Source organism: Crocuta crocuta, unplaced genomic scaffold (assembly GCF_008692635.1).
Source record: "Crocuta crocuta isolate KB4526 unplaced genomic scaffold, BGI_CrCroc_1.0 scaffold167, whole genome shotgun sequence".
Taxonomy (NCBI): Eukaryota; Metazoa; Chordata; class Mammalia; order Carnivora; family Hyaenidae; genus Crocuta; species Crocuta crocuta.
In genome coordinates, this window is record NW_027532406.1 from 2,294,747 (window position 1) to 2,322,025 (window position 27,279).

Genomic DNA, 27,279 nt, shown 5'->3' on the forward strand with positions numbered 1-27,279 from the left:
AAGAAATATTCTAGAAATGGGCAGAGTAGGGAAACCACATGCCCTTGAACCCAGATAGGTCTGATTCAAAAAGCCATTGCTATTTTCAATCTATGGACTGAAAGCTTAAAATAAAAAGGAAACATCCTGGAGCGCCTGGGTGGCTTAGTAGGTTGGGCATCAGACTTGATTTCCCACCGTTAGTGGGATCACTCAGGGGTTGGGGTCTGTGCTGTTAGCACCTGGGATTGTCTCTCACTCTCTTTCTCAAAATAAATAAACATTTTTTAAAAATCAGAACATCCTGAGTTGTCAAAAGAAAAAAATAAGTTTATTTTCTTTGCATAAGGTAGGCATATTAATCCTTTGGGGGTGGTAGGAATATATTAAAAGCACTGGCAGAGACTTGGTCACCATCCATCCAAAAGAGCGAGAAAACAGTATCGGGCCTCTAACTGACCTTCTCCTTTCATTTACAAATGCTTCATTCTTTTGAAAGTGAAGGATGAAGTTGGAAAAAATGAGGCTTGTCTTGTATATATAAATCAAGGAATATCTCAATAGTTTTAAATAAATTTATGTCTATTTTTACATATGAAAGTCAATGCCTCCCAACAAACATTTCAAAATCATCAAGGACTGTCCATGTTACACTTAATACTTATCAGAAAGTAATATTTTAACAAACAACATTTTATAAGTAAGTTACAACATCATGTGAGGCCGGTGTTAGGGGCAGAACTTTCCACTGCTGCCAAAAAGTAAAAAGAAATATCAGTATTTCCTATCTATTCACCCAAAACCGCCCCGCCAAGCCTGCAGATGGCCTTCAAAGATGTCAACTTTCAGAACAAGTACAAAAAGAAAGGTCAAGGCGCCCTTCCGCGACACTTTACGAAAAAATCCCAAGAATTCTGTCTTTGCCCCGGGCAGAGCAGTCGCTGGGCCTCCTCCTCGGTATCCCCCAGGGAATAGGAGATGGCAGCGTTAGACTCTGCTCGGGTCGGGTCAGGTCGTCCAAAGTGCCACAGCCCAGCCCGGGGGAGGCTCCCACGTGGCGCCCGCAGCGTGCCCAAGGCCGGATAGTTCTCCCCAGGCCAGCGTCCTGATTGGCCAAGAGCAGCCGGAGCCGCTCCGGAGCAGGCGGCAACTCGGCCAAACTGGGCGGGAGCTGGGCAAAGGTTAGCAGTTTGGCGGGCAGCTCCGTGAACTGCCGGTCGTGTGCTTTGGCCCCATGCCGACAGCGAGGACACCATTCGGCTCCGGGGCCATGAAACCCCACGTGGGCCCTGGTTAGCGGCAGACGCCGTCACCCTCCACCCTTTGTCGAGGAGCGCTCACCTCAGCGCTCGCGGCGCCTCCACCTTCAGCTTTTTGGGCTTCGGCTCCTCCTCGTTCGCAGCCATCTTCGAGCTCCCACCCCTTCTGCTCCCTGGGCCCACCCCCTCATATCATCACCGCCCCTTTCTCCCCAAACCCCGCCTCTCTTGACTCGTTCCACTCCGTGTTTCTTCCTTCCACAGCCATTGGCTCAGACCCTTTCTAATCCCGCCCCCCGGCTGTAGGGAGACCCTAGACTGAGTTAGGCTGCGTACAAGTGCCTGAGTCCACATGGTGCGAAACCCACCTTCTTCTAGGTTCTGGGTGAACTAGAAGATTTAGATCCTAAACCTCAAGAGACGTCTTTCTTCTCATGTAACGTCTTTCCGCTTATTTAATCTTCCCAATACCGTAGACCCTGTTGGTTTCTTTGAAGCTTTTGTCAGGCAATCTATTGGGCACCCCACCTGCGGGGTCCTCGGGGCCTTCTCAGCTGCCTCAGCCTAGGTCCGTAGCGGACCTGGCGCCGAATCACTGGCTGGCCCAGGTGTCGGGGTGAGTGTGAGGGGCGGGGAGTCTGCGGACAGGGAACAGCTCGAAAACTGGGGAGCAGGCTGAATAGCTGGGGCTCCGGACTCCAGCCTGGGCTTCGAGAGAGTTTCTGATGCTGACTGGGCCTCCCTCTTGGCCTTCCGGGCTTTCTTGCCGGCAGGACCGGAACGGAAAGGTGCACCTGCAGCCCGGCCTTCTCGCGTCCCACGCCCAAGAGGTTCAGGCTCATTGGGGTCCCTCTCCGTGCTTCGGCGCGGGAAAAAGATCTTGTCACCCACGGTGAGCTGAAGTAGCAACGACTTGGACCTCAGCCCCAGCCTTTTGCTTTGGAAGGCAAACCCCGAGTAACCTGAACGGACGTCCTGTTAGAGGGTGGCGCCCGGATGAGCCTGGGTGGCGAATACCGTGAGGAAGGTGTTTCAGTTCTTCAGGAGAGAGGTGACGGGAATCTAAACTGAGTATGGAAAAGTGATGAGCACTGTGGCTGGTTGGATTTGTTGGGTTTGGCTTGTATCCAAAGCTTAAGCTTATAGCCTGTATGATTATGAAGATGGTGCCACTAAAATTAGGAGCCCATATACGAGGAGGAGGAATTTTGTGGAGCTTGGGATATACCGAGTTTGAAACAGGGGCTTAGGTGTGGATGGTAGAAAGATTAAAAGGGGAAGGAAAAAAAAAAAAAGGAAAGAAAAAAGAGTAGGAAGTAAGCCGAAAAGAAACTTTCGAGGTGATAACAAAACAGGTGAAGTTTCGTATAATAAGTGATTGTCTTGGTTTGGGGGAAGTTATCAATGAAATGAAATCTTGCAAGGGTCAAGGGAGGAAGTTGAAGTCTGAGACTAGGTAGCTGGATTTGATGATTAGGAAGTCATTAGGCAAGTTAAGAGAGCTACTTTAATACAGTCAGTTACTTAGAGGAGAGGTCGCAATTGTAGACTAATCAATTCTTCATCTTTGGAGCATGAATCAAAGGATTATTGAGGGTGTGTCAAGTCCCTATAAGGACAGGGGTTTGTTTTATTATTATTTTATTTTTTAAGTTTATTTTGAGAGAAAGCACGAGCAGAGGAGGGGCAGAGAGAGAGAATACTAAGCAAACTCTAGCTGGGTCAGTGCAGAGCTGGACCTGGGGCTTGAACTCACAAAACTGTGAGATCATGACCTGAGCGATAATCAAGAGTTGGTCGCTTAACCGACTGAGCCACCCAGGTGCCTCTGGGGTTTGGCTTAAAGAATACAGGATACTATGTTTTGGGGAGCAAAAAGCAAGTAACCAATGTGTATGATATAAATGTAAGAAAAGAGAAAGGAATGGAATCAAAATTACAAATGAAACGATAGAACAATCAGTTTTGGAGAGAAAAGAGGACTCTGAATTGGGAATATAGGAAATGTGGGGGAATGAGGTGAGTGAAGAATTACCTGAAATTTACATATCTTTTGTAGGAAAGCTCTCTTTGCAGTTAAGGTTAGTTTTTCTTACCTGAGTTTTAGGATTTTTACAGTATTTCTAAACATTCAGCATACTATACTGTTGGAGTTCCCTCTAGAGTATATATGTTTAAGTAGCTCAGTAATATGTCAGTGCATGAGTAGCAAATGACATTTATAGAGAAGAATTCTCTTTCCCTCGATAAATGATCTCTTCTATTACATAGAGAAAACAAACAATCATCTTGCTACAACCAAATGTACAAACCTTCTTCCCTTTTGTTTAAAGAGGAAAAGTGTCCCTTAGGGAAAGCAAATCCCTAGTTTCCCAGTACCATCCTCTCCTCCCTGATCAGGATCCTCTTTTTTTCAGTTATTTCCTCTCTCCTACATCATCTGACTTTTCCTTTCTACTCATGCCTTTTCTTAACCTTTTAGAAATATTCTTCCTTAACTGTATTTTGAGATACTCCCATTTATTTTTGTGTCTTTTCATCTTCACAGCTAGAGTTCTTGAGTGTATCATCTACTCTCCTTTCTCTGTTTTTCCCACTTTGAGCTATTTTTCAGCCTACTTCATCCTGCCTTGTTTCTAGCATTCCACTGAACTACCACAAAAACTACTTTTACTAAGGTCACCGATGCCTCTATGTGTTAAATCATAAATTCTCAATATGAGACCAAAAAATAGTAGAATACAGGAAAGTGTGATTGAAGGAGAGTCCAAAAAGTCCCCTTAGAAAGTAATTAAAAAAAAGAAACAGACATTTTCAGTTCTTGTAGCTCAAACTCTTTGTGCCATTTAAAACGCTTAGTGTTCCATTCTTCCAGAAATACACTAACACACTCCAGTTACTAAAAATTGTTACCCTTACCCTCCCCCCTACATCTTCTCAGTCTTCCTTTAGGCCCATTTCCTTCATCCTACTCAAATGTTGGAGTTCTTTCCACAGACTCTCTTACTATGCACACTTTTTGTTGTCGTTTTTTTTCTCTGTATAGCTATAATCCCCATTTAACAAAAAGTTGTGTTTACTCATAAGCATGTCTTCATCTTGGCTTCTCTCTGAAGCACCAAACCTATACATACAGTGGTCTTGTGAATGTATCCATTTAAGTCAAATATATCCAGAATTGGGTCACGATACAGGAGCAGGGCTAAATGTCTCATTGTTCATCTCATCTCCACCCCCCCAAATCCACCTAATCTTTGCTCTAGCCTAAATATTTCTCCTATCTTTTCATTATCCTACATCCCTGCTGTCAACATTGTTAGTCCAGGCCACCACCATAATTCATCTATCAGCCATTGTCACAATATCCAGTTGTCTTTTTATTCAGTTCCCATGTTGCAGGGGTTTTTTTTAATTTTTTTTACATTTAATTATTTTTGAGAGACAGAGACAGAGCACAAGTTGGGGAGAGCCAGAGAGAGAAGGAGCTGCAGAATCCGAAACAGGCTCCAGGCTCTGAGCTGTCATAACAGAGCCTGATGCGGGGTTTGAACCCACAAACTGAGATCATGACCCGAGCCAAAGTCAGGTGCTTAACTGACTGAGCCACCCAGGCGCCCCAGTGCAGTTTTTCTTAAAACTGTAAATTGGATTTCATGAATTCCCTGCTTAAAACCAGAAAAAATGACTTTACATTGCACTGAAAATTAAGTGGACCAGTCTCTGCCAGTCTCCTTCCCAGTCACATCTCACCACTTCCCCTCACTTCACCTGCTTTTCTTGTGTCCTCTGTCACCTCAACGATCTGTGAAATTCTGAAGGAATTCTGTCATAATAGAAATTATATCTTACTGTTTTGTTTGCCTTCTTTGTTGAAGTCTAAACACTCTAAGTTCAGGGACTCTTACTTTGTTCACCCTTTTAAACTCCATTGCTTACTGTATATAAAACATATTTAGAACTATTTGTTGAATGAATAAATAGTCTGAGTATTGTCTGAGGATCAGAGGAGCTAGAGTCTTTTCTGGTCTCATTCTCTTACTTTGCATATAGGGCCCTTTTATGCCCCCATTCTGTGATATGTAGAAGAAATACATTTTCTTTTTTACACACTATTCCAAGGATAGAAATTTGACTACACATCTTCCTCCACTTACGATAAGCTTATGTCCTGATAAATCCATCGTAAGTTGAAAATTTGTTAAGTGAAAGATGCATTTAATATACTTAAATCTACTGAACATCATAGCTTAGCCTAGCCTACCTCAAATGTGCTTAGAACACTTAACAGTAACCCACAGTTAGGCAAAATTACCTAACGCAATGTGTATTTTATAATAAAGTATTGAATATCTTGTGTAATTTATTGAATACTGAAGTGAAGAACAGAAAGGTTATAAGTGTATTGCTTATTCACTCTGGTGATCATGTGGTTAATTGGGAACTGTGGCTCACTGCCTCTGCCCAGCATCCCACAAGAGTATGGTATCACTTTCCTGGAAAAAGATCAAAATTCAAAGTATGGATTCTAATAGATACATACCACCTTTGCATGATTGTAAGGTAGAAAAATCTTAAGTCAAACCACCCTAAGTCAGGGATCATGTGTGTTATATTTGCATTGTTTGTGACTCATCAGGTTGAGTGTTCATACTTTGGTAAAGAGGATTTATGAAGTATGTAAGCTGCAGTCAGAGCTCTGATGGAACTGTTTCTGAACAGTTTCTCAAGTGGCTTTAAAATAATCTGGTAGCATTCTGTTTTCTGATTCAAAAGCCACTAATCACAAAAAAATGGTTGTGGTTGCAGTGAGTGTGTAACTTTCCCAGAAAGTTTATTAAAATGATAAAAGAAGTAACTGCAGCTACTAAAAGAATAAGTAACTAAAGAAACAGGCTAGGGGCACCTGGAAGGCTCAGTCCATTAAGCATCCCACTTCAGCTTGGTCATGATCTCATGGTTCTGGTTCGTGAGCTCAAGCCCCATGTCAGGCTCTGTGCTGACAGCTCAGAGCCTGGAGCCTGCTTCAGATTCTGTGTCTCCCTCTCTCTCTGCCCCTGCCCAGCTCATACTCTGTCTTTCTGTCTGTCTCTCTCTCTCTCAAAAATAAACATTAAAAAAAAATTTTTTAAGAGGCCAATTTGCACTGCTACATGTGGCATTTATTTAACTTATATGCATTAGGCTTTTGTTCATAAAATGAATGGAAGAAATAAGCTCTCTTCTTTTATAGAAGAAGGGTAAAGTAGGTTTTAAAGCTAAGCAGTGTTGAGAGCCACAAGTGTTACACTTTCGTCTCAGCATTAAGGATAACAATAAATCCAGATGGCTGGTTTAACTTACAGTATTCTTCTGAGATTTGAACTATTGCCAAAAAAAAAAATAACTTTGGTGGAAACTTTTCCTGGAAAGAATTTTTCACCAGTTTAAGAGGATGAATAGGAATGTGGCCTCTAAATGAAGGAACTAGGAAGGCGTGGCCTCTAAAGGAACTAGGAAGTCACTTGCTTCAAGAACAAGCAGCTCTTTTGGGGTGTACTGTGACAACAAAGTACCACAGATCCATGTGAACTATACATTTTTTTTTTAACATTTATTTATTATTGAGAGACAGAGTATGAACAGGGGAGGGTTAGAGAGAAAGGAGACACAGAATCTGAAGCAGGCTCCAGGCTCTAAGCAAGGTGTCAGCACATAGCCTGATGTGGGGCCCGAACCCACAAACCGTGAGACCATGACCTGAGCTGAAGTCGGACGCTCAACCGAATAAGCCACCCAGGCGCCCCCATATGAACTATACTTATATAGGATAACTGATTTAAGAATATAACTTATGTCAGCTCTTTTAAATAAAATTTTTGCTGTAAATTATTACAGCACATTTTGGCTTCTAATTAAATAAGAAACACATCCTTCAGTTCTTTTTCTTAAATTATAAGCTCAAAGAGCGTATTTGCTACCCATTTGCTGCCTAGTCCACTATGATAAACACTAACTACATGTAGTTCTATGAGTTTAAATTAAGTTAAAATTAAAACTTCAGTACATCAGTTGCATTAGCCACAGTCCAAGTGCTCAGTGGCCACATATGACCCATGGGTCCATCATTGCAAGAAATCCTATTGGACAGTGCTGCCTTAGAGAATATTCCTCATAACTAGTCTCTAGGAGCCAGGTGAGAAAGGGAGCCTAAGATTCACCTGGACCTGGGTTTGAATCCTTGCTCTTATTGTATGATCTGACTTAACATTTTTAAGACTTTATAATCTTATCTGTAAAAAGGGAATAAGCATGATATTAATAACATTGAGTTGTGAAGATTTAATGAGATAATGTTGATAAGTGCCTAGCATAGTCCCTGGCTCACAGTTAGTACTGAATACATTATAGTTATTATTACTTTATTTACCTTTAATAAATAAAACACTTTGAATGGAGCTGATAATTTAGTTTTGCAAAGAGTATCATATTCCAAAGTTGGCTCAGTTGAAGTGCTCAAATTGGAGTCTCATTGAGGGTATTACACTGTTCCCCTTTAAGATACATTTTATATTTCAGATGAAGATTTTATTCTAAGAAAAAGTGTCATAATACAAATTTAGTTGCAGATCTTCTCATTGGATATTCCTGTTCATTGTTTTTATTTTTTTTAAGTGTATCAGCAGAGGTGATACTTAAAGCCCATAGGTTCTGTATAGCAAGTCTATTCCAATGGCACTGCTTATTTTTTTAAGTTTATTTGTTTTGAGAGAAAGAGTGTGAGCAGGTGAGGGGCAGAGAGAGGGAGAATCCCAAGCACATTCCACTGTCAGTGCAGAGCCCAACGTAGGTGCCCCCGATGATACTATTTAACATCCAAATAGAAATATAAAGCTGACATGAAGCAAACCTATTAAACAAAGCATCTGACTAGAAAAATGAACAGGTTTCAGTATATTTTTATAGTTTATTGTCAAGTTGGTTTCCATATAACACCCAGTGCTCATCCCAACAAGTGTCCTCCTCCATTGCCCATCACCTCTTTTCCCCTCTCCCCCAACCCCCTCAACTCTCAGTTTGTTCTCGGTATTTAAGCGTCTCTTAGGGTTTGTCTCCCTCCCTTTCCTTATCTATTTTTTCCCCTTCCCCTTCCCTATGGTCCACTGTTAAGTGTCTCCTGTTTCACATATGAGTGAAAACATATGGTATCTGTCCTTCTCTGCCTGACTTACTTCATTTAGCGTAACACCCTCAAGTTCCATCCCATTGCTACAAATGGCCAGATTTCATTCTTTCACATTACCATGTAGTATTCCATTGTATATATAAACCACATCTTTTTGGTCCATTCATCAGTTGATGGATATTTAGGCTCTTTCCATGATCTGGCTATTGTTGAAAGTGCTACTATGAACATTACATGTGCTCCTGTGCATCAGCACTCCTATATCCCTTGGTTAAATTCCTAGCAGTGCTATTGCTGGGTCATAGGGGAGTTCTATTGTTAATTTTTTGAGGAACCTCGACACTGTTTTCCAGAGGGGCTGCAACAGTTTCCATTCCCACCAAGAGTGTAGGAGGGTGCCCGTTTCTCCACATCATCGCCAGCGTCTGTAGTCTCTTGATTTGTTCATTTTAGCCACTCTGACTGGCTTGAGGTGGTATCTCTGGGTAGTTTTGATTTGTATTTCCCTGATAATGAGTGATGCTGAGCAACATTTCTGTTGTTCAGAACATGAAGTGTCTGTTCATCTCTTCTGCCCATTTCTTCACTGGATTATTTGTTTTTCGGGTGTGAAGTTTGGTGAATTCCTTATAGATTTTGGATATTAGCTCTTCGGCTGATAATGTCATTTGCAACTATCCTTTTCCATTCCGTCAGTTGCCTATTTTGTTGATTGTTTCCTTTGCCATGCAGAAGCTTTTTATCTTGATGAGGTCCCAATAGTTCATTTTTGCTCTTGATTCTCTTGCCTTTGGAGATCTGTCCAGTAAGAAATTGCTGCATTTGAGGTCAAGGAGGTTGTTTCCTGCTTTCTCCTCTAGGGTTTTGATGGCTTCCTGTCTCACATTCAGGTCCTTCATCCATTTTGAGTTTATTTTTGTGTATGGTGGAAGAAAGAGGTCTAGTTTCATTCTACTGCATGTTACTGTCCAGTTCTCCCAGCACCATCTGTTAAAGAGGCTGTCTTTTTTCCACTGGATACTCTTTCCTGCTTTGTCAAAGATTAATTGGCCATACACATGTGGGTCCAATTCTGGGTTCTCTATTCTATTCCATTGGTCTATGTGTCCGTTTTTGTGCCAACAGGTTTCACAGGTATTAATCTAGAAAACTTTAGTAGGTCCAGTGCCTGAGGTGTCAGGGTTTATTGTCACATTAATTGCTTGCTAAGTTGAGATGACTTTGAACAAAGAAATGTTTTTGTTTCTAATAAGCAGGAACTGTTAACAGCATTCACACTTTATTAATACAGTAATTACTAAAACACATCTTAGTAATTAGTAATTTATGTAAAAACTTTTGAGCATGTGTCAGAAGGGAAAGGGAAATCATCACCAAATAGTCCTTAAATGTCAGCTGCTTTCATAAAATAAATTACTTAATCATAAAAGAACTAGTCAGATTTATGTTCTTGTTTCCTGTGTCAACAGAATTGAATGAATCCATCCATTCTGCAGAGTTTTCCTTTCCTCTTTGAAATTTATCTTCATGCAGAGAAACTATTCATTTTAAATTTTTTACAGCTGAGCTACGCTTCTACAGTAGTGTAATTTTGAATTAATTGACCACCAGACTAAGCACCTGATAACTGATATTATCCATATAAAAGAAGGGAGCACATTAAGGTAATTAGATATTTTTCCACCATCCCCCATTTGCAAGGCAATAAAAAGGTTTTATTTGAAGCATAATTAACACTCAGAAAATTGTATGTCACAATATAAAGCCCAATGAATTATCACAAAATGAATACAGCTTGTAACTCTACTCTATATCAAGAAATAAAACATTACAAGTACCTTAAACCACCCCCATGCCCTTCTTAGTCACTACCCTCACTCTCCTCCATAAAAGATAGCATTTGATTTCTCAAACCATAGATTAATTTTGTCTGTTCTAGAACTTCACATAAGTAGAATCTTACTGAATATATCCTTTTGCATCTGGCTTTGTTTGTTCAGTATTGTGTTTGTAAGATTCATCCATATTTGCTTCATGTAACAAGTTTATTTTCATTGCTATGTAATATTTCATTTTGATAATATACTGTAGTTTGTTTTTCCATTCTATTAATAAACATTTGAGTTGTTGCAGATTTTCACCATAACATATTTCATAACATATTTCACCCAATATATTTTTATACATGTTTTTGGTTCACATTTGTATACATGTTTTAATCCACCTGGGAGTAGATTTGTGTGTCACAGTTATTAAGAATATTTTTTAAATGAAATATAATTCACATACTATACAATTCACCATTTTAAAGTGTACAATTTAGTAGTTTTTAGTATATTCACAAAGTTGTACAACCATTATCTCTAATCCCAGATAGTTTTTATCACCTTAAAAGGAAACAACAAACCCATAGCCACTAACTCCACATTCTTCCCCTTCCACTCAGCCCCTGCTAACCACTAATCTACTTTCTATCTCTGTAGATTTGCCTATTCTGGACATTTTATACAAATGGAATTATATAATACGTGACCTTTTTTGTCTAGCTTCGAAACATAATGTTTTTGTGGTTCAGCCGTGTTATAGCATTTATTATTTCATTCCTTTCTATGGCTGAATAATTCTGTTGTTTGAAAATTTATTATTTACCCATTCATCAGTTGATAAACATTTGAGTTGTCTTCACTTTTTTAATATTATGAGTAATGCTGCTAGGAACATTTGTATACAGATTTTTGTATGGACATCTGTTACTAGTTTTCTTGGTTATATACCTAGGAGCAGAATTTTGGAGTCATTTGGTAACTCTACCTTTTTGGATAACTCAAACTGTTTTCCACAGCAGCTCTACCATTTTACATTCCTATCAGCAATTTATGAGGGTTCCAGTTTCTCCACATTCTTGTCAATACTTATTATTGTCTGCATTTTGATTATATCTAGCCTAATGGATATGAAATAATATCTTATTGTGATTTTGATTTACATTTTGAGAACATGTTGAGCACCGGGCCCTCTGCTTATTGGTCATTTGTATGTCTGTCTGCTTTGAAGTAATGTCTTCAAATTCTTTACACATTTTTTTTTATTTTGTTGTCCTTTTATTATTGAGTTGTAAGTGTTTCTATATTCTGGATAGTAGTTCCTTATAAAATAATATGGTTTGCGATTATTCTCTCATTCTGTGAGTTGTCTTTTTACTTTCTTGATAATGTCCTTCAGAGTACAAAAATTTTTAATTCTGATATAAGTCCAGGTTATCTGTGTTTTCTTTTGTTGCTTGTGCTCTTGGTGTCATATCTAAAAATAATTATCTATTCCAGGGCCCTGATGACTTAATGCATATATGGTTTTTTTTAAGAGTTTTTATTTAGCTATTATATTTAGTCTCTGATACATTGTAAGTTGATTTTTGTATATGGTATGAGATAGAGATCCATAGTCATTCTTTTGCATGTAGAAATCCAGTTGTCCCAGCACCATTTGTTGAAATACTGTTCTCTCTCCCACTGAATGGTCTTGGCAATCTTATCAGAAATCAATTGACTGTATATGTAAGGATATATATTCAGAATTTTCAATTCTATTCCATTGATCTATCCCTTTGTCAGTACCACATAGTACATTCATAGTAGGTTTTTAAAATCAGAAAGTTTGAGTCTTCCAAATTTGTTCTTCTTTTCAATATTGTTTTGGCTCTCCTCGTGTCTTTCATTTCCATATGAATTTTAGGATGATCCTGTCAGTTGCCATAAAAAAGGCAGCTATAAGCCCTGTTGTAGTAGGGATTGCTTTGAATCTTAGGTCAATTTGGTGAGTATTGCTGTCTTAATAATATTAAGTTTTCTAATCCATGAACATGAAATATCTTCCCAAGTTTTAGATATTTTTAATTTCTAATTTCTTTCAGTGATGTTCTGTACTATTCAATGTACAAATCATGCACTTTTGTTAAATTTAGTCCTAAGCATTTTGATCTTCTTGTAAATGGAATTGTTTTCTCAATTTCATTTTCAGGTTTTATTCATTTCTAATGTGTAGAAATATAATTGTTTTTTGGGGGTGCCTGGGTGGCTTAATTGATTAAGTGTACAACTTTGGCTCAGGTCATGGGTTCGAGCCCTACATCAGGCTCTGTGCTGACAGCCAGCTCAGATCCTGGAGCCTGCTTCAGATTCTATGTCTCCCATGCCTTTCCCATGCATACACTCTGTCTCTCTCTCAAAAATAAATAAACATTTTTTTAAAATTTTTAATAAAAAATACAATTTTTATATTAATCTTGTATTCTGCAAGCTTGCTGAACTCATTTATTAACTATGATTTTTTGTGTATGTACGCTTATACTCCTTAGGACTTTACATATACAAAATTGTACCATCTGCAAATAGAGGTAGTTTTATTTCTTCCTTTCCACTTTGGAAGACTTTGGTCTCATTTTCTAATTGTCCTGGCTAGAATCTCTAGTACCATATTGAATAAAAATGGTAAGAGTGGACATCATTGTTTATTCTTGATATTAAGGAAAAAGGTTTTAATCTATAATCTCTAATCATAGATATATGGGATTTCCATAGATGCCATATCAATGTTAGGAAGTTTCTTTTTCTAGTTGAAGTATTTTTACTATAAACAGGTGCTAGATTTTGTCAACTTATTTTCCTGCACATTTTTAAATGATTATATTTTTTGTCTTTTATTTTATGTATATTGTGTGTTACATTGATTGATTTTCATATGTTGAACCAATCTTCCATTCTTAGAATAAATCCATTTGGTCAAGGTATATAATCTTTATATGTTGCTAGACTCAGTTTGCTAGCATTTTGTTGAGGAGTTTTATAGCTATTCTTAAGTGACATTGGTCTGTATATTCTTGTATTGCCTTTGTCTGGTTTTGTCAGAATAACACAAGGGTACTCTTTGATGTACACTAAACTTAAACTTTTTTTCCCCCCAGAAAATGATTCACAGTCTATTTCTCATAAACTGTTCCGGTGACATATTTCTAGAGAAGCATTGGAAGAGTGTTGTGAGCCAGTCTGTCTGTGATTATTTCTTTGAAGCTCAAGAGAAAGCTGCTGATGTTGAAAATGTACCCCCTGTCATTTCGACACCTCATCACTACCTCATCAGTATCTACCGTGATAAACTCTTCTTTGTGTCTGTCATACAGACTGAAGTGCCACCTCTGTTTGTAATTGAGTTCCTACATCGAGTTGCTGACACTTTTCAGGTTGGTTATTCATCACATCTTTTGAACTTAAATCACTCAAGTTAGGAGTAGGACACATTATATTCTTTAATTATCCAGTTTTTAATGTGTATTCTATTTCGCTCTTTTCAACTAAGCATAAATTCATAAACCCTTTTTTGTCGGGTGTATAGCAGTATACATGGCTGCTCTATCCACTGTTTCAGTAGAGCACGTAATCTCATGGTCGCGGAAGCCTTATTTTTTATATGTATTACAAATTATGTCATCAGGAAACAGTAATGTCCTCTACATACAGTTCTCTGAATGGTCCCAAGATTTTTATTGGTTATGCAGTCTTCTAATATGTACATTTTATTACCTTGCTAAATGTACCAAATAATTGAAAATTTATCTGTGTTTTGGGGGTAGGCAGATGAAGTACTCTCTGGCTTAATATGTAATAGGAATTCAGTTCAATCTAAAAATATTAAGAAAATATTAAAGAATAATGTAGAGAACTACAGAGCATTTTTTCCTTCTGATTTATGTATTTTCAACATCTTAAACAATGAATTATGCTACTGTAAGTTTATCCTTCTGAACAAAGAGTGTTTAGCAAGCCTTTCTTCATGTCCTCCATTGTGCAAAATTATGTGCATTTTGTTAAGGACTACTTTGGTGAGTGTTCGGAAGCTGCAATTAAGGATAATGTGGTCATTGTATATGAACTCTTGGAAGAAATGTTAGACAATGGATTTCCACTGGCTACCGAATCTAATATTTTGAAAGAACTTATTAAACCACCAACAATTCTACGTTCTGTTGTCAACTCTATTACAGGTAAGGTGAAAACATACTGCATTAGGAACTGAGCAAATAACACTTTATCAACAACTTGTTTATAATCTTATTATTTATGATCTGACAGATTATTAAGGTAGTCTAGCTTGACCAGAGTTAAAGTTAGTGCTATTGTGAAAATAAATGTGCATTTCTTGTCATGGGAAGAGGCTGGGTCTTAAATGAAAAAGAAAACTTGGGGTTATTATTCTTTTATTACAGATTTTTCTATAAGACCACAATAACATTAATACTATTACTTAACACTAAATAATAAGACTGAATAACTTTTCCCAGTTAATCTTAAAGAAGCCAATATAGGGGTGTCTGGGTGGCTCAGTTAAGCATCCGACTTCAGCTCAGGTCATGATCTCACAGTTCGTGAGTTCAAGCCCCGTGTTAGGCTCTCTGCTGATAGCCAGCTCAGAGCCTGGAACCTGTTTCAGATTCTGTATCTCCCTCTCTCTCTGACCCTCCCCTGCTCATGCTGTCTGTCTCTCTCTCTCTCTCAGAAATAAATAAAACATTAAGAAAAAAAAAAGAGGCCAATATAAAAGGGAAGCCAATATATAAGGCTACGTAGAGGAGCATTCAATCTATTTATAGACTGGCACTGTAATATTTAAAATAGTATTATTTTATGTGATGTGATGAATATGTAAACTAATACTATACTCAAAATCATTTTGTAGTATATAAGTATATTAAATCAACGTGTTATACACTTAAACTTAAAACAATGTTGTATGTCAGTCGTATCTCAATAAAAGCTGAGAAAAGATAGCATTATAAAACTGGCATTATGTTATATATAAAATATATAAAACCTCAATTACTAGACTATAGAAAATTTAAGATCCTTACCACAGAGTTCATATTGTCTCCTCCACGTCTTTGTTTTATATGTATAGAAGATTTATTAAAAAGAGATAGGAAATTAGTCTTTTTGTGAGATCTCGTGCAATGCGGGCCTTGTACTTGTGTTGTAAGTTTCTAATTTTGATGTATTTCTTTTTTTTTTATAATTTTCCTTTTATTTTTTTTATTTATTTTTTTTACAAATAGTTTATTGTCAAATTAGTTTCCACATAACACCCNATAATTTTGATGTATTTCTTGAGTGTAGCTAGAAATTAGATACATCCAGATGACGGTTTTTTTGTTTGTTTTTTTTTTGAGAGCATTGAAGTCTTCTAGAGAAAGATTTCTGTGAAATATTACATGCCACACCAGCTCTGATGTCTACCATTGTAAACCCCTCTCCAAATGTACTGATCTAAAAAGTGGGGCATGAGAGGCTTGTAAGAAAGCTTTATTCATCCCCTGGGGCGCCTGGTTAGTTCAGTGGGTTAAGCATCCGACCTTGGCTCAGGTCATGATCTCACATTCTGTGGGTTCGAGCCCTGCGTCAAGCTCTGTGCTGACAGCTCAGAGCCTGGAGCCTGCTTCTACTTCTGTGTCTCCGTCTCTCTCTGCCCCTCCCCTGCTCACACTCTGTCTCTCTCAAAAATAAATAAACATTTAAAAAATTTAAAAAAAAAAAGCTTTATTCATCCTCTATACAAGGCTTAGTGTTCAGAGAAATTAAGGGAAAGATAAGCTGGAGTGTCTGTGTGCCTAAAACTTACACTCTGAATGAGAGATTGGGGAAAAAAATTAAATAATAATAGTATAAGATTGTAAAAGGTAATTATGTACTTTATAGACAATGCAGTGACACTTGAAAGTACACATTATATAATATTAAATGGGAAGAAAAAACACAAAACCATAAAAAGTTATCTTAATTATACAGAAAAATGCATACAGACAAAAAAGTTCTAAAATGTTTTCGATGACCATCTCAAACTAAGAAGCTACATACTACCTTTATTTCTCCTTTACACTTTCTAATTTCCAAAATGAACATGTATTTTATAATTATTAAAATAATAGAATGACAATATATATAGGTTATTAAGGCAGAGCTTTATAAAATTCAAGAGAATCGTTCAGTGGATGAAATAATTCCTCCTGAACTGTACTGGTTGGCCCTAGGGCAGAGCTCTAGAGAAGCAACAGAATTTAGGGGGAGAGGGAGGAATAAGCATTCTATGGATGGAACTATATGAGAAAACACACACAAAGTGAAAAACCTTGAATTGTATTAATTTGTTTAGCAGAAGCAGAGCTGTATTTTAGCTGAGTACTGAGAGATAAAATTGAGTTAAGTTGAAGATATTCTTGAATGCTAGAATAAATATTTATTTTTTATCACAAAGGCCATGTGGAAACATTGAAAGTTTTGAACAGGGAGATTAAGGCAGTGTTTTTCAAAAATTCTAGAAGGCAAAAGGTTGGAGATACTAACACCAATCAGATGAGACTGTGAAATTTTATATAAAAAAAACAAAATTATCAAAATAGAAAAAAATAAGTGGAACCTACTTATGAGAGAAAGGTTTAAAGAATTATACCAAAATGTTAATGGTAGTTGTATTTTGGTAAAAGGAAGATAGATCTTTTTAGCCACTTTTCTGAACTTCACATGTGTTGTTATTAAGCATGTACTACTTTTATGTTGGAAATGTAAATCAAAATGTTAAATATGTCACAGCTCAGGGACGTTTTGGACAACCAGACTTACCTTAAGACATATGTCAATTTACCTGTAAATTAGCCAGACATTAAACATTAGCCATATTGCAGCCATATGGGTATGCTGACCTTAAAATGGGAGAAGGCCAGAGTGTGTTCTTCATCCAGTTACTCTACTGAGGCCTGCTTGGCAGCATCTCATGTAGAATTTATGCTGAATACCAAAGGGCCTACTTATCACTTTGTATTCTCAGTGGAGACATTGTATCAGCAGAAGGTTTTAAAACAACTAGCCTCTTTTCTTCATCAGTGACAACAGAATGAGATTCTGTTGTTAAGCCGCTGGAATTAGGTTAGGTTACTATTAACATGCAGGAAGCAAAAGATAAGTAAATGAATTTAACCTGGTTTGGCACACAGAGGACCACATGGTCTACTTCTGTCTTCTAGAAATGTGATCATGTTGGTATGAATATATCTCCCAACAATTCTGGAAACCATCCACAACTTCAATGAAGAAAAATCCAAACAGTAACAAAGCAACTACAGCATTCTTTTTTTGGTTTTTGGGTTTTGGAGGAGGTTATGGTTAACAGCTTTTCTTTCTTTCTTTCAAGTTTGCTATACACCCAACTTGGGGCTCGAACTCACAACTCCAGTGTCGAGTTTCACACTTTACCAACTGAGCCAGCGAGGTGCCCTTGTAAATAGCTTTTCTGTTGACCATTTAATGCATTACCTTTGCTTTCTCCTTTTCTGGTTTCTAGGCAGCAGTAATGTTGGGGACACACTCCCCACTGGGCAGTTGTCCAACATCCCATGGCGCCGGGCAGGGGTAAAGTACACAAACAATGAAGCCTATTTTGATGTCGTTGAAGAAATAGATGCAATTATAGATAAATCAGGTAATTGTGTGCATGTGGTCTTATTTGGGAAGACAGTTGAGCCGACATAAGCTGAACAGAAAATTGAAACCCCTTGACAGTATGGCTTCAGTGGAAAGGCATTCACTTTCTAATAGCTTAAAAATCTGTTTATTTTGCCCAGAGGTTACATATAATTTTCATAACCACTAGTTGAGATCTGCCAAACCTTATAAATCAGATCTCATGCTGCCTTGTTAAGCCAGTTATTACCCTGTACGCCTCTGCCTCTTGCTGTTTATTCATTCAGATATTTACTGTGTATCTATCTACCATACACCGTACTTTTGCTACCACTTTATATGCAGTACTTTTTTTTTTATAAATTTTTTTAATGTTTATTCATTTTTTTTTTTTTTTATAAAATGTTTTATTTATTTCTAGGAGAGAGAGAGACAGCGTGAGCAGGGGAGGGTCAGAGAGAGAGGGAGTCACAGACTCTGAAACAGGCTCCAGGCTCTGAGCTGGCAGTCAGCACAGAGCCCGACGCGGGGCTCGAACCCACGAACCGTGAGATCATGACCTAAGCGAAAGTCGGTCGCTTAACCAACTAAGCCACCCAGGCACCCCTATGTTTATTCATTTTTGAGAGAGAGAGACAGAGTGCTTGCCAGGGAGGAAAAAGGGAGACAGAATTCCGTAGCAGGCTCAGGCTCTGAGCTGTCAGCACAGAGCCTGACATAGGGCTTGAACTCAGGAGCCATGAGATCATGACCTAGACCAAAGTCAGACACTTAACTGACTGAGCCACCCAGGCACTTCTGTATGCAGTACTTCTAATAACAACCCCAAACAAAACAGCAGTACTGTTTTATAATCATAAAATTTTATTTAAAACATCTAATCCAACCCTCACATTTTATATGTAAGTAAACTGAAGCTCAGAAGATCTTAATAATCTGCTTAAGGTCACACAGCTAGTCTGTGTGTGAAAATGAGTTATTATGAATTACAGCCAATATCTTTCCTTTATTGAGTGCCCTTTTTCATTATAAAATTCCATCATACAGAATAATAGCTGTATTATTACAGAATAATGCCTCCTGTTTCATAAAAGTTAACAGTTCAGACCATTTCATGAGAAACTTGCCTCATTTTTAAATTCCATTAAAAATATTTAACTTAAGGGGCACCTGGATGACTCAGTTGGTTAAGCATCCAACTTCAGCTCAGGTCATGATCTCGCGGTTTATTGGTTCGAACCTCACGTTGGGCTCTGCTGACAGCTTGGAGCCTAGAGCCAGCTTCAGATCCTGTGTCTCCCACTCTCTCTGCCCCTCTCCCATTCATCCTCTGTTTCTTTGCCTCTCAAAAATGAGTAAGTGTTAAAAAACCACTTTTTTAAATTTTTTAACTTCATATCCTGCAGTCTTTCAAGTTTGACTATCAAGATAGAGTCAAGTTTGATATTCCTTAGAATTACATACCAGAGTTAGGTGTGGGCCATGGCACTTAGTGAAGAAATTGTCATAACTGGTGTAATGGATCCTTTGTCCACTAACTTGTTAGATGTGCAAGTTTCATTATGTCTGACACTCAGGAGGTATCTCCATTACTTCAGATAGAGTGATAGCTCTAGTAAAGACTCAGATTCCAGTGATGTTATCTCTTTCTTTCTTCAGGATCTACAGTCTTTGCAGAAATTCAGGGGGTCATTGATGCTTGCATTAAGCTATCTGGAATGCCTGACCTTTCTCTTTCTTTCATGGTACGTTTTGTTCTCCTGTCCTGTAGTTCCTTGCATACCTAATACATATGAAGTAGTGAATGAAATGATAAATACTGAGAGATGCTTGTATCTTAGATTGTAAGGATTATCTCAGAGATATTCATAGTACAGCTTCCCAAGACAGTGTTTTACATGATGAGCATGGCCTTTATGAAAAGGCTGAGGTCTTTTCCTGAGTGTGCCAGAAGTGGCCTAAGTTTGCTAGCTTCTGCAAATCTGTAGTCTCACTTACCAAATTATTATTTGTTTTGCTAATATGAAAGAGCATTGAACTTTTTCATTACTTTAGACTCAGCATGATACACTAAGAAAATCAAGAGAACATAGTTCTGATGCTGTCTTGTCCTGACCTTGACTTCTTTGAACCTTAGTTTTTTCATTTATGAAATGGAAATGATACTACTTACATTTTCTACTTAAGTTACTGAAATTCGAATAAAACACCGTCCATTAAGATTTTGTTAATGTGGTCATAGTAACAAACTCTTAACATGACCGTTGTATCTTTAGGGAGTAAATTAATTTCTCATGTCTGAGTAGAGTTGCCATATTCAGTGCACCCTATGAATACTGCTGTCTTGTTTTCCTGGCAGAACCCACGGCTTCTAGATGATGTCAGCTTCCACCCCTGCATCCGGTTCAAGCGTTGGGAATCTGAAAGAGTGTTGTCATTTATTCCTCCAGATGGAAATTTCCGACTCATATCATATCGTGTCAGCTCACAAAAGTATGTTGATGCATCAGCCAGAAATCTACCGTCATATATCAGGGTGATGGGTAGAATTCACCTTTTTCATTCTTACAGTTGAATACTTGAATTCATCACTGCTCCCTTTAGCCATGGCCCAGCAGGAGACTCAGGAAGAACTGGTGAAAATACGTATCTAAAATAATCAGTGTACCTTGAATCTGAGAGTATAAAATAGTAGTAAATGAGACTAGTAAAATACATACCTAAGAACAAGCATCTTGGACTGTGCATAACCTGGGCAAAACCTTGAACCCATGCCAGAATTTTACTGTGGTTTTTAGGCTTCATAGCTAAAGGAGATAGACAGATCTCCAGCTCCCTAGGGTATCTCCCAACTAACTGGCTTCAGGTCACTCTTTTGTTTACTAAGGTTCAAATGAATGAATTAGCATTATGGGTTATACCTGGTTTGTCCCCAGAAAATATCAGAAGGTATTCCGGTAATATCAGACAAGACTTAAAAGCAGAGGAGTTGTTTCTTGGCTCTTACCACACAGGAATTCTATTATTTAGTATAATTTTAAATTATCTTTTCATTTCTTTAAACTAGGGCTATTTGCCCCAGTTGTTTATACTATCTTGATTTGTATATGTATTGCTCAGAAATTGTACAATTCTTAGTGCAGTGGTGCTAGAACACTGATGTACTCAAACCCTCTGGTACAGATGCTGAATCTCCAGTTCTGGGGCTATATGGTCCTATGGTAGAGTCACAAGCCGGGTAGGACACTCTGGACTGAGGTTTTCAGGCTACCTCTAGAACTGTCTCACACCATTAATTATGTTTGTGGTTGAGTCTGTCTTTCTGTTTTCAGTCTAGTGGCAATACCAGTGTATGTGAAACACTGCATCAGCTTTAAGGAGAACAGTTCTTGTGGCAGATTCGATATTACAATTGGACCAAAGCAGAATATGGGGAAAACTATTGAAGGAATCACAGTAACAGTTCACATGCCAAAAGTTGTACTGAATATGAACCTGACACCAACACAAGGCAGCTATACATTTGATCCAGTTACCAAGGTACGACCACCTCTCATCAAGAGTAAGCAAGTGTTCCTGCAGTCTTTATTTTGTGATGGCAGGGAGGGCAGAAGGAAGGGTTTAATGTCTTGGTTAAAATTAAAGATCCTAACAAAACCTGGAAAGCATACTGTGCCGTGCTTCTGCCCTTGGCTCTGGAGGGAACCCCACATCTGCTGCTGAGATGAATAGAAAACAGACTCATTCTGTTCTCCCTCAGAGCGTGTCTTTTCTCATCCACTGTTCATCTAGAGACTCACTTGCTAATGAGGAAGAAGATGTAAAAGGCTTTTTAAAAAGAGAAAAGCATTACCTTGATATAAGAAGATAGTTTTGTAGTCTATTAGTTGTTTAATTTTCTGTAGAAATTGATCAGTAAGACCTTTCTTTTTAATTTAAAAAGCACTGCAGTTCCACAGGTGGTACTGGCTAGGAAAGCTGCATCCTCACCATACGTAAATGTGCCTTTAGCAGAGGGTTTTCAGAGAAACTTAAAAGATGATTTTCTCTCAGTTTCCTGCTTCGGTAAAAAGTATGATTCTTTTCAGCGGCAGTTATTGTACTGCCAGACAAGTAAAAAGGCATATTTTTAAATAAAGTCACTGAATGTTAAAGATCATCCAATCCAGTCCTAAGGATTTGAAGAACCTACCCAGATACTACCAGGGCTGAGAAATGGAGGGGGAGCTCCAGATCCCTGGCCCTTCACCTTGGCTTCAACCATAACAGCTTCACTTTCTTGACTGTGACTGAGCTTCTACACTAAAGATTTCATTTGAACAAAGAAAGCTAAAAGTTTAATAAGCATTAATTTGGGTCCATTTTCTCATTTTACAGAAGAGTAAACTGAGGCCCAGAGACATACAGTGAAAGCGATATAGTAGAAAGAACATTTGAAATCAGTCTTAGGTCCAAATCCCAATTTTGCCTCTAACCTAGCTAGCTGTGTGACCTTGAGCAAGTCATTTGACCACTGAGCCTCAGTTTCCTCATTTGTAAAAAGAAGATAGAATCCGCGTCACAGGCTTTTTTTTAATGTTTATTTTTGAGAGAGACAGAGAGCGAGTGGGGGAGGAGGAGAGAGGGAGAGACAATCTGAAGCAGGCTTCAGGCTCTGAGCTGTCAGCACAGAGCCTAACGCAGGGCCTTAACCCACAAACCGTGAAATCATGACCTGAGCCAAAGTTGGATACTTAACCACCTGCACCCAAGCGCCACTGTGCTTCTTTGGGATAATGTATGACTAGTGCTAAGCACAATACTGTATCCAAAAGTAGACGCTCTACAAATGTTGGTTTTCTGCCCTCACCGTTCAGAGTCACAGAAGATTCCAGGTCTCTTGTTTCCAAGACACTGTGCTCCATTCTGTACAGAAGTTTTTAGTGTCTTTGAACCTTGTCTCTGAACATTTGTCTTTAGTAAATTGTTCAGGTTGTATTTGGTTGTTATGTCTTTTTAAGGTACTAACATGGGATGTAGGAAAAATTACTCCACAAAAGCTCCCAAGTCTTAAAGGACTGGTAAATTTACAGTCTGGAGCACCCAAGCCAGAAGAGAATCCAAGTCTCAACATACAATTTAAGATCCAGCAGCTTGCTATTTCTGGTAAGGATAAGTTTTAACTTGTGTTTACAGGTTAATTGAGTTTTGCTTAGAAGGGTACTATACTAACATTCCCTCTCTAGAAAGAACTAACTCCAGCCTGACTTTCACAGTGTGCTATGGGGCCCCCTCTTGGGTACAATGATTTTGGGGAGCACCTCAACTTCACATAGCTTTCTTCCACCAGATCTCCCCTCCATCCATCTAAGCACAAAAGAAGGAGTCATTCATACTCACAGAAAGAATTACCTTGAAAAGGCATTCCTTGCCCACATGGGAATCTAAACTAAAACCATCACCCAACAGTGCTATAATTTATGAATAGTAGAAAGGAGATTGCTTCCGAATGATAAAAGGGACCCTTGGTTAATGTCAGATTTACTGTGTAGTATTCATTGCTAAACAAATATTGTTGGTTGGTGTGACCAGGATAATAATTTGTTCCTTTCCTTACCTACTCTTTTTGATACAGGCTTAAAAGTAAACCGCTTGGACATGTATGGCGAGAAATACAAGCCTTTTAAAGGAGTCAAATATGTCACGAAAGCTGGAAAGTTCCAAGTGAGGACATGAGAAGAGGCCAAAATTCCTCAAGATGTTTGTTTTCCTAGTGTCATTATAGTTAATTACTGTTAGGTACCAAGTGGGTGGGAATACATATTCTAGTTAAAGCATCCCTGTTGAGCTACACACCGCTAACGAAATTGCTTAGTAATCAGTGTAAGGTTCTTAAGGAGCTTTAAGCTAAGGAAACTTTGAATTACTTAGCTTATTTTGTATTGTTTCAGTTAGGAAGATTTGGGAGGTGATTTCCTTTGTGGGGGACATCAGCTGATGGCTGCACATTGTACCAGTAAAGGCAAAAGTCTACAGTGATCACCTGTCCCCTAAAACAAGTGAACTGGTCTCAGCCAGCAGCTGTCTTAATCTGTAATGTGATGCATCAAGTGCAGCCAAATGTCTGCATACCTGATTTTATCCATCCCAAATCAGCAACTCCCCCAACAGAGGAAATCCCCCCACCCCCAAAAAGTTTACAGAAAACTGCCTCTTCAAGTGTTTGCCTTATTCAGCTTTTCACTTGTGCCATTAAGCAAGCACTGTAGCAGAAGCCACTTCCACATGGCTGGCAGGGGGCACTACTGCTCCATGCTTCATTCTCACTGTACTTGGTATTGTATTTTTTATAAATAAGATTTGTATGTAAAGCTCGGATTTTGATTTACAGGGACCTTGCTGCAGTAAGTACCATCTCAGTTTTGTGCCACTAGTTCAGCCGTTTAGATAGCATAGTAAAAATTATTTGTATCAAAGGCGCAAATACTTTAAGGTCATAAAAGGGAACACTACTTCTGCTTTTAGGAAGTTATTGCAAGCACAAGCATTTGAGATTTGAAGCAAATTTAAGCAGTAAGATACTTCAGTGAACCTTTGCCACCTTCATGTTCTATAAAGTTTGTCAACACCACTTAAACCGCAGTTAGCCTAAAGGCCTCAAGCCCTAGTTCAGCAAAAGGAAGAAAATGTGCCTGCTTCACTATCATGAGTCTTTTAAACCTTTTGTCTTTTTTGTTGTTGTTCTTAAGGTCTTAAATTTACCTGCATCCCTTGTCTTCAGGGGGAACCTGGTTTTCCTATTGTGTGCTTCCCAAGGCTACAGTAGTTAGTAGATTCCTTCCCGAAGCTCTTGTCATAGTTATTACTTGGATGTCTCTACTATACTGACAGAATACTTGAATGTACATGATACTGACGCAGAAACAAAACCTTCAGTAGCATTGATGAAACCATATTGATCCGCATGATTGGCAAGTCAGTCAGTAATTGTATCGCTTCACTCAACTTAATTGGCTTTGGAGTCCTTGCCCAGTTGTTTTGCCTCATGAAACATAAAGAATGGAGAAAGCCTGAAAGATAGAAGTGCTTGTTCTTCATAGTTCCCAATAGAAGTGCTTGTTCTTCATAGTTCCCACATGTTCTTATGCTATTAGTTTTCTTCTCCTCATGACTCCATTCTTTTCATTCGTCTCAGCTTACAACTCCCTTTTCCATATCATGCTAAGAATGGCCCTTAAATTTATCCCATTGTGCTATCAAGGGCTAGTGGTTGATGCTGGTACACAGCCCATCATACAGCAGCATTCTTACCTTTGCCTGCCTAGGGTACCCAACCTGCCTTTCATCTAATAGGAAATGGCACTTTTTTGCAAATTTGGAATTTCTTGGGTAACCAATATCAGCTTGGCAGCTAAAATCAGGGTGTTGCCAAATATTTATTCCCTTTGCCTGAGGTTAATTACCCAGCTCAGTTGCTTTTCATTTTTAATGTCTTCTAATGTCCTGTCTTAAAAGAACAGTCAGTACATTTCTTTCTACAGAATTCCTAATCTTAACCATCTGTATCAGGACTGTCCCAATTTTCTTTCTGTGCTATCTTCTCTTACATATAAACAGATTATATGCCAAGAGTCCCTTGTCTTTAGCAATTTCTGCTAAAACTTCCAAGTAGACTGTTTCCTTTTATAATTAAATTATTGTATTTATTAATTTGAATCCAGTAAATCCTTTATCTAACCTGGCTTTACTGTCAATAAAAAAAAAAATGAAGCAACAAGTTGATTTTTTTTTTAGCTTGACTGTTGGTTGAACATTCTCAGATGGGCATGCCTCCATATCAGAGCAAGCTAAACATGACCAGATTTTGTTCTGTATCATCACATAAGGTGTAAGGGTTGCCGCAAAGCACTCCCAGGTGCTCGTCTCTTAATCTCAGTATGTTAACAGCCATGTATACTTTCTCTAAGCATCACCCTCTGGCCAGAGACTGAGCAGTAAGTGATCAAAGCTACTCTCCCTACTTCTCCCTACCACCAGCGCCACCTACTAATAAGTAACAAAAGATCCACGAATACTTAGTAGAATATTTCTCAAACACAGAATTCCAGCTAATCCCAGAACTGCCCCATTTTATAAATTCTTAAAGGAGACATCCTAAGAACAAATGAAGTCGATGCTCATTTTCTGTATAAGGAAGTTACTATCAAATATTCAGAGTAAAAAAAAAACCCATTTATAGAGACCTAACTCTGTCACTGAGCTTTCTTTCTTCTAGAATTCCTATTTCCTTACTATTTTTTTAATGAAAAATATGGAAAAAAAATATTCAAAGAGTATTCATGTGATGGGTTCATTCCTAAAGTGGTGCTACAGAACAACCCTCGGAAGATGCTGGTCTTACTGTCCTTAGTCCTCTGATTTGAGAAAACAGCTAAGATGTGATCCAGCAGGAAGGCAACACCAGTGAACATATGGTGAGGAACAAAAATGAGACCATGAATACTGTTTTCAGATACTGCTGAGCTAATCCTGTAGCCTTGGATATTTCTCTTCAACTCCAGGAGTCTGGAATTCGCCTCCCTAGTCAGCAACGCTTCTAAATCGGAAGTGTAGTCTGCAGCACTTCCCCCCTTTAACAATCCCCTTTCAGATATAGAAAACCAGGCACAACAGTGATGTCCCCACTCTACTTCCAAGTACCTGTTCCTACTTTTAGTCAGTGCTTCCTCAAGCAAAAGGAGTTAGGTCTCCAAAAGCTAGCTCTCTGCCTTCTAGCCCTGGCAGATCCCTGACAGCCCTGTTATTCTGTATTGGGCTTTGAAGTATGAAAAATGGGTATGTGCTATTCCTGCACATGTAACCAACCACTTCAGCTTCTTAAAGGCGATGGTCTCCACAGCTAGCTAGGTGAAGACAGAATACTGGATGATCCACATCAACTGGCTGCTTTCCTCCTATCGTTCACCTTTATCACCTTCTTCTAGTATATAATCCCAAACCTGTCCTTTATTATGGAGATCCTTGTTAATATACTACTGCTATACAGAAGTAGTATGTTGTTCATCCAGTACATTTGAATTAAATAAAAGTCTTCAGTTGCCAGATCCTAAAGATTAGTTTCCTTGGCTATTTTTCAAAACAATTTTGCTAAAATAATATATCCATCATTTAAATCATTTATACAAATGCACTTTATTGTTTGAAACAGAAAAGAAAAGGCAGAAAATATTTGCGTATAACAAATCCTAGCTTATAAATGTAGTTTTTAAGTGGTGATGTCTCTAATCAGTCTTCAGGGATTTTTTTTTTTTTTTAATTTGCTTCACTGTGTCTTGAGCGCTGATATTAGAGAAAAGCACATCAGCATAAAGTGTAAACCAGTGTCTCAAAACACTGGAAG

At 38.3% G+C, this 27,279-nt stretch overlaps 2 protein-coding genes across 7 annotated transcripts in view; one reads left to right on the top strand and one right to left on the bottom strand.

The window, feature by feature from the left end:
* Positions 1-1,401, bottom strand: part of ADK (adenosine kinase) — a 498,350-nt gene extending 496,949 nt beyond the window's left edge. The window contains exon 1 of one of the 2 annotated variants that reach the window (XM_077778630.1): positions 1,321-1,401. In XM_077778630.1, the coding sequence (XP_077634756.1) occupies positions 1,321-1,385 (65 nt within the window). In that variant the 5' untranslated portion in view covers positions 1,386-1,401. The remainder of the gene's footprint in view (positions 1-1,320) is intronic. The other variant, XM_077778632.1, reaches the window with a different exon arrangement.
* A 367-nt stretch (positions 1,402-1,768) lies between these two features.
* Positions 1,769-26,956, top strand: AP3M1 (adaptor related protein complex 3 subunit mu 1). Of its 5 annotated transcripts, XM_077778604.1 has the most exons (10): positions 1,819-1,854; positions 2,012-2,130; positions 13,361-13,636; positions 14,266-14,437; positions 17,782-17,919; positions 19,560-19,645; positions 20,260-20,393; positions 21,233-21,440; positions 22,901-23,045; positions 23,515-26,955. In XM_077778604.1, exons 3-10 carry the CDS (start codon positions 13,364-13,366, stop codon positions 23,613-23,615), a joined length of 1,257 nt encoding a protein of 418 aa, XP_077634730.1. In that variant the 5' UTR covers positions 1,819-1,854; positions 2,012-2,130; positions 13,361-13,363; the 3' UTR covers positions 23,616-26,955. The 5 variants fall into 5 exon arrangements, with proteins under 5 accessions (XP_077634731.1, XP_077634730.1, XP_077634729.1 ...); XM_077778605.1 differs by lacking the exon at positions 2,012-2,130 and having other exon boundaries at positions 1,769-1,854; XM_077778603.1 differs by lacking the exon at positions 1,819-1,854 and having other exon boundaries at positions 1,861-2,289.
* Positions 26,957-27,279: the final 323 nt, after the last annotated feature.

Excerpts from the sequence above, each read along its gene's own strand:
- AP3M1 (XM_077778605.1), top strand. The coding sequence starts at position 13,364 with ATGATTCACAGTCTATTTCTCATAAACTGTTCCGGTGACATATTTCTA. Across the intron at positions 17,920-19,559 it reads TGCAATTATAGATAAATCAG|GATCTACAGTCTTTGCAGAA; the intron begins GTAATTGTGTGC and ends TTCTTTCTTCAG. Across the intron at positions 21,441-22,900 it reads CATTTGATCCAGTTACCAAG|GTACTAACATGGGATGTAGG; the intron begins GTACGACCACCT and ends TGTCTTTTTAAG.